The sequence below is a fragment of the Rhamphochromis longiceps genome, linkage group LG20 (genome assembly GCF_057381845.1).
Source record: "Rhamphochromis longiceps isolate RC_006_pf linkage group LG20, R_longiceps_female_GT1.1, whole genome shotgun sequence".
NCBI classification, from domain to species: domain Eukaryota; kingdom Metazoa; phylum Chordata; class Actinopteri; order Cichliformes; family Cichlidae; genus Rhamphochromis; species Rhamphochromis longiceps.
In genome coordinates, this window is record NC_140576.1 from 36,457,955 (window position 1) to 36,465,376 (window position 7,422).

A 7,422-nucleotide genomic window follows, 5' to 3' on the forward strand; every position below is an offset into this window, starting at 1 on the left:
CAAAAACGACAAAACAAAAACATTTATCATCACTTTATTTTGACCCTTATACTCTCCTCCTCTTTCTCACCCGAGTTACTATGGAAAGGAAAGGAAAGGAAAGGAAAGGAAAGAAAAGGAAAGGAAAGGAAGAGCAGAAAAGTAAACAAAGCAAGACTGAAGAAACATAGAAAGGAGAAAGTGAATGATAGGAAAGGAATGCACTTAAGAATCAAAATAATAGGAAAAGAAAGAAAATGAAACCAAGTCAGGGGAGAGAAGAAAAATAAAGACAAAGAAATATTGAAAGGAAACCAAATAGGAGACCAAATAAAGGAAAGGACAGAGGAAGCAGGATGCAGGCAACATAGAAGGGAAAAAAAGGAGGATGAACTGAGCGCTCGACCCCTCAAGTGGCTTCAATTAAGAAAATTACAGAGAGATCGAAGGCGAAACCAGAGCTGTCAGCTGATTACAGGGCCAACCCTGTGCTGCAGACCCAGAAGTAACCCCAGCCTAAACCTGAACCCGGACCAGCCCGAGTCCCCCCTCTCGTTATTTTAGGCTCAGCATGCTCGGTGTGGAAACACTGAGTCTGCTGCTAACAGACCACATCCAACTCTCTCCGACTTCACTCATTTCTGCTGCTTTTATTTCAGTTTTATTTGCCCTAAATCATCCTCACGACGCCCTGAATGACACAGATCGCGTAGCCTCAGCTGGAGTTAGCTTCTATTAGCTTCTGATAGCTGACTTTAGATGGTTGATTTTAGTGTCTGATAGAAAAATTATTGTTTTTACTGTTTTGATGCTTAACTTGATTATATGTCATTATAATAACCATTAATCAATGAGGGGTTTAAATGTGTGTCTGCTTTTAGGAGGGCGGCTGTGGCTCAAGTGGAGCGAGTCGTCTACCAAGTGGAAAGTCGGGGGGTTGATCCCTGAAGTTTGTATCTTTGGGCGAGATATTGAACCCCTGAAGCATCCAGTCTGAGTGTGTGTGTGTGTGTGTGTGTGTGTGTGTGTGTGAGATTGGGTGAATGAGAAGCGCTTTGGGTGCTCAGCTGAGTAGGAAGATGCTATATAAGTAACAGTCCATTCATCATTTTTCATAGACAGTCGTCCAGTTGTGTCAAACCCAGAACGTCCACAGAAGAGCGCAGAGCAGCGGCGAGGTCATCCTTAGACTGTGAAGTGAACAGAAACCATCAGAGAGATGACTAATCAGAGAAAAGAACACTGTGGTGTGCTCGGCACGATAAAGGAGTCCTGGAAGAATGACCCTGAAGACAATCACAAGGTCTTTTCTTCAGAATTATGTGAAGAGCCCTCTCCAGGAAGTAGACAGATCTTTGTCCATGTCTTTTATGAAGGGAAGTCTCCACCTAATAAAGTACAAAGGTGAAAACTACTGACAAAATAAAACAAAAAGTTAAATAACTACATTTTCATGTTTGGGCCAGGCTGGCCGGTTCTTTCCCTCCTCTCCCTCTGGGTGGCTCTGGGAGGGATCATTTCAGGCTCTGCCTTTGGGCAGGTCTCATTCAGAGGCTGCTATGATCCCGCTATGGTGATGGATCTCTGCTTGATCGTTACCTCCACTCTGGGGAGCTTTGTAGCCAGAAAATTCTTACCTGTGGAGGAGTTTCCAGTCACCGGTCAAGTCCAGCCCTTCATCCAGCACCACAAACTTTCCTTTCACCTGTAGACTCTGCCCGCCCTCTTGCAAGTACCATGATCATCGTCTGTCTTTGGACATCAAACCTGCTCGGACGTCCGGCACTCTCTTTTGTTCCTGGCCACCCGGCTCACTCATATTTACATCGCTTGTTGTAAATAAACTCCATAAATCTGCCTAAAGCCGTCTGGGTTTACTTCCTAGGTTCAGTTAAAAAAGAAAAAGAAAAAGAAAAGCGTCATGACACAAATAATTAAATAAATCTGTGGTGCTTACATCTCACATTTAAAATCTTATCAATACCCATCCCTATCCACAAGTGTCTATACTGACATGAAGATGCTGTTTGCACAGTTGCCACTGGAGGTCTCTGCTGTACCCATTTTGACTCAAACTGGCTCACATAAAGGACTCCCTTGTAGCACTACTGTTAAGTTTAGAGACAGAGCATGCATAAAGACTGTTAGAGGATGAGAAGACCGCTGTAGTTCTGCTGCTGGGAGCCAGGTAACCACTGCTGGGAAACTGAGAGTACTGTATTAGTGATCAAACTATAAAAACAATCCTAAACACAAAATTAAAGAAACATACAAACAGATCATGTCACAGCAAAAAGTTAGTGAACTCCCAGTTTACCAATAAAGCCTGTGGCCAGTAGCAGCCACCACAGCACTAGAAACAAAAAAGGAAAAACTACTACTATGTGAATCTCAACAATTAATTTGCAAAACAAACCAATGAAAGCTGAAACTATCATAGAACATACAGCAGTCAGTTCTCTGCCTGCAAACAAACAGAATACTGTTATACTGTTTATAAGAAATAAACATTCATTTTCTGACTATAATAACAAATTATGACGCCTACAAGTTACTAAATGAAAATACACCAGTAAAACACAATAAAATACATCACAGCAGCTCATCAGGTAAAAGTGTAAATCAGCCCTAACCATAGAAGAAATTAAACACAGTGCAGGGCAACTTGCAGGAAGCGTTCCCTGCACCAGGCTACAATCTTTGGTATGTTCCATGTGATTGGTTATTCCTCTGCGGCATTTGTATCAGTTATTTTTGTGTAATTTTGCATATATATTTATGGCTGGATTGATTTAAAAATCAAAAATGCAGTGCCTCAGTAACAAAAGCCATGAACACAACACAAGGGCTAATAGTGCCTGTCACACGTGGTACAAAAACAGGAAACATAACCCTCTTCCTGTGTGTGGTTGACTCAAGATGGTATCTGTGAAATCTGTTTTAAGCCAGCTGCTGTGTGCCAGCCTTAGAAATGAAATTTAACCAAACCAGCAACAAAAGTCATTTTTTAATGAAATAAAAGAATAAAAGAATTCATATGAATGTTAGTCCAATAAAAATCATCTGAAAGACCTGAACATAATTGAACTTCCTTTAATTTATTGAGCAATAAAGCACAGTGGTCGTCACTGTTGCCTCACAGCAAGAAGGTCCTGAGTTCAATTCCACCATCAGGCGGGGGTCTTTCTGTGTGGGGTTTGCATGTTCTCCTTGTGTTTGTGTGGATTCTCCCGACTTCCTTCCACCATCCAAAGACATGCACTTAGTTAGGAGTGAATGTGAGTGCGAATGATATGTGTTAGCACTGCGACAGACTGGCGACCTGTCCAGGGTGTACCCTGTCTCTCACCTTAAGACAGCTGACATAGTTTCCAGCCCCCCGGGGACCCTGAAAAGGATAAACTGTAGAGAATTGATGGATGGAGTAATAAATTATTTGCAGATTGCACTCTGAAGTTACACAATGAAACTACTAAACAATGTAAAGAAAGGAAGTGGTCTAGATATATGCAGTGACAGAGATGAAGGCACATCGCATGAAAAGGAATCAGAAAGGTTTTATGAAAACAGAGTTTTGACTAGATAAAGTAACATGGTGTGAACATGGTAACAAATGGACTGGTATTTAGAGGAAACAATCTAGAATAATATGAGAGTAAAGAAAGAATGTCAGGAAATGAACAGATGCAAAGTTGAAAACTTTTCTGTGGAAAGATGAATTGGAAAAGATGGATGCCACGTGCTCTGGACTAAAGAGTAGGGAGACCATCCAGCTTATCATCAGTGCTCAGTTCAAAATCCTGCATGTCTGACTGTATCAGAGTTTGTGTGTGCCTATGAAACCGCTAGATCTGACATTCATTTTGCACATGTTGTATCTCTCGGCACCATCAGTGCTCTAAGCTATTTACAGTACAGATTTTTAGGACAACATGTGCTCCCATTCTCATATCTTTTTTTCAGAAGTCACAAAGTCTCAAGGACATTAAACCACAAGCATAATTTGAAGTATGATTTTAGAAGTTCACAAAACACTAGAGATCTTTGTCTCAGTTATTCTATACATTTTTACATGCATTTTTTAGAATACATTGATTTACAAACCAAAGCCACAATGGGTTCACCAGACCTACAAACATTTGCTGTAACAAAAACCATTGACTGGGCACCACTGCTAACAGAAAATATGATAATTTGCATGAAACACAGGAAACATTTGTCTTCTTGTGCTGTTGTGGTTGCCCCAGAAAGGGTATCCGGTGTGAGATGATGCCAAATCAAACAGCACCTACAAACGTGACTGACTGTATTAAATTTAGTACAGTAGCATTAACCTGCCTCCTGCAGATCTGCCTTTTTCTCGGTAACACCATCTCCAAACCATACATCACAGCTGGTCTCACTGCCATCTTGTAAACTTTCACTTGTTCTGCCACAAATCACCCCTGGCAGTCATCTCCACTCACTCCACCCTGCTTGCATTCTTTTTCTTCTTCACCTCTCTTGTTCATGTTTGCTTGACATTTTTTGTTCAACACTGAATAAAAAAGTTGGTTGAGCCATTTCCATCTCTTTACAGTAGACTCCACAGGCTGTGGTGACTAAATTGTGTTAACCACACGTTTTAACATCTCATGACATAAATAACATAAATTCACTTTGTATCTGTAACACTCTACACTTCAAACTGTGAATAGAATTCATCATTCCAAGTCATTCATCAAAAAACCTGTCGTGCCACACAACCTCATCATAGTATAAAGTGTTTGGGAAACATGAAATTTGTTGACACGACTTTGGAAACGTTTTGAACAGAGTGCTGTTTAAACTCCTTCTCATGACGTCACGTTGCGTTTGCATCCTGCCACCTGTAGGAGCAGCACTCGTGGTTCTTATGTGAGGGTGGGAGCAGAGAGCTCATATCTTCACTTTGACTGGAGGACTTGCTCACTTCACAGCTGCTATAGGACTGAGATATTTGAATTTCAAAGAGACTGTGATACTTGGTGTGAAAAGCAGGAAATATTTCTTTTTGTCTTGTGTCTGTAATTTTACAGGTCAGAAGCTGCAGCCTCAGCAGGCACCGAACTGCTCAAGATGTTGAATAAACTCCTGCAATATGTCCGTAGTGGAAAAATCGGCACCACTGGCACAGGCTTTGGGATTTTGTTTGCATTTTACTATCTGCGGGAAAAGATGTGCGCTTGCTCAGGCCACACTTTTGATTGCAATGAAATGGTGGTCGTGCCTGTTTTTTTAGTATTTTTCCTGGTGCTCCTGATAGACCAGACATTTCGGAGCACAGCGGACCATCCATCCACACTTTTATGCCTTGTACTCAAGCGCGTTATCAGAGCGTTTCTAATCAGTCTGCTGTGGATTGTAGCTGTGTTGCTTTTCACAGACTGGTATAGTTGCTGTACCACTGATGAAAAAAAGAGGAAGCTGTTCTGTAAATCTTGGCCCAACACAGCTACAACTAATGAAACAGCTCAAATGACTGAGCTGAAAATGAGGTCAAAGGTGAGGATGTTTTGTTATTTTTCATACACAGTGCACATGTAATGTTATTGTTCTGTTTTTTTAATTTATGAAAGTATAATAAATACACAGACACATTAATGCTGTTATGTTTTGCATGTTTTTTGCTTCTTTTTCAGCTTGCTGCTTACTCTCTGCTCCTCAGCATGACTGTTGTCGCTTTCTTCATGACTTGGAGTGGGTGGAGAAAATGGTTTATAAAAAAATTCAGTTGGTGCAACAAGAAAACTTTTTACTACAAACTGATTTTGGAAGAAGAGAAAAAAGTTCTGGAGGAGCTTTTGAGGAAAGAAGCAAATGAAACTCTGACTAAAGAAATCATGAGCAACATAAAAAGGAAAGACTGGGACGGCTGTTTTAACGTTGCTCAACAAATGATCAATAAAGCAAAACATCAAAAACCAGAAGCAACCAACCAGCAGATCAACTGGATCAGTGAGGGGAGCTCCAGCAGAGGGGGGCAGCATCATCAAGCAGCAGCACATCAGCAGGTAAAGTGATGTGTTATTTACGTACCAGATGTTACAGCTGCCAGACTCAGTCAGGGATGTCAGACTCAATCACTGAAGGAGCCAGAACTCAAAATATACTTTAGGTGTTGGACCAAACAGGATGAACATTATTGAACAGACCAAAGGTAACCCTGTTTTAAACAGAAATGCAAACTGAAATATTGACATATTAAATTATGTTGCCGTTATTGGGCCTAGAGTTTGACAAGTCTGGTCTAAAATGATGGAACTAGTTTTTGTTTGGATTCAGCTGACCATGAATAAGTTGAACTTGTAATTTTGGTGCAAGTTAACTAGAAATTGAAAAATACATTAGTTTACACTTGTGTTTCCTCCTACACAGCAAAATCTCCAGTGTTAAATTAACACTGGAGAGTGTCTATATGGGTCCACACCTCTGGCTAACACTGGAAAATAACATTATTCCAGTGTTAGAAAATCAGCACTGCTCAGTGTTAGCCATTGTTAATCTTCAAAACTGACTAGGTTACTTTTGAACATATAACACTGTCAAAAGTGTTAATTTAACACTCACCAGTGTTGTATTTAACACTCAGAGGTGTGGACCCATATAGACACTCTCCAGTGTTAATTTAACACTGGAGATTTTGCTGTGTAGTTTGCAAATAGGATCCATATTAGGAATCTGCTGAACACTAACACTGTGCAGAAACACAATGAAGAGCCAATAATTAGTGCACAGAGATTCTGTCATTTCTTTTTTCAGTGAGAAATACATTTTTTATTCATTCATAAAATTATTTTGCAGGCACAAAAGTATGAACTCCAAGCATTGTCACAAGGTAAATTAACCCACAATCCTTATTTCATCTTACAGCTCTTGACATCACTCAACTTCCCTTTTACTGTGAAAATACTGAAAATCAGACACTTCATTATGTTTCTTCACTGATGTGAAGGCGGTGATCTGCACATTTGCCCCCCGAGGTCTCTGCTGTACTTGTTTTCACTAAAAACCTTTTTGCTGGTTTTACATTTACAAAACTATCATAATGACTATGGAACGCAAGGACTGCCATAATGAATTAATTAAATACACCATTAAATAATTAATTAAATGTGGCAATAATTAATTAAAATTTGAAATAATTAATTAAAATGGGAAATAATAAAAAAAATTAACACATTTAATTAAGTAATTATTGACACATTTAACTAATTATTTATTTATTTCACATTCCTCGAGTTGGTGGATTTGTGTTCATACTGGAGGGCAAAATTAAAACCAATGGAAGATGGACAAGAAAAGTTGAAAGCCATCAGGTGCTCAGTTTAGAAATAATAGAAAAGAAGCGAAGAGAAACGAGCAAAAGATACAGGCAATACAGGCCAGAGGGAGTGTTCGCCCGGGGCGCCAAACAGGCTAGGA

At 39.9% G+C, this 7,422-nt stretch overlaps 1 protein-coding gene across 1 annotated transcript; it reads left to right on the forward strand.

Moving 5' to 3' along the window:
* The first annotated feature begins 4,977 nt into the window (after positions 1-4,977).
* Positions 4,978-6,945, forward strand: LOC146645863 (uncharacterized). The gene is made up of 3 exons (XM_085392607.1): positions 4,978-5,502; positions 5,640-6,011; positions 6,802-6,945. Exons 1-3 carry the CDS (start codon positions 5,077-5,079, stop codon positions 6,943-6,945), a joined length of 942 nt encoding a protein of 313 aa, XP_085248733.1. The 5' UTR covers positions 4,978-5,076.
* Positions 6,946-7,422: the final 477 nt, after the last annotated feature.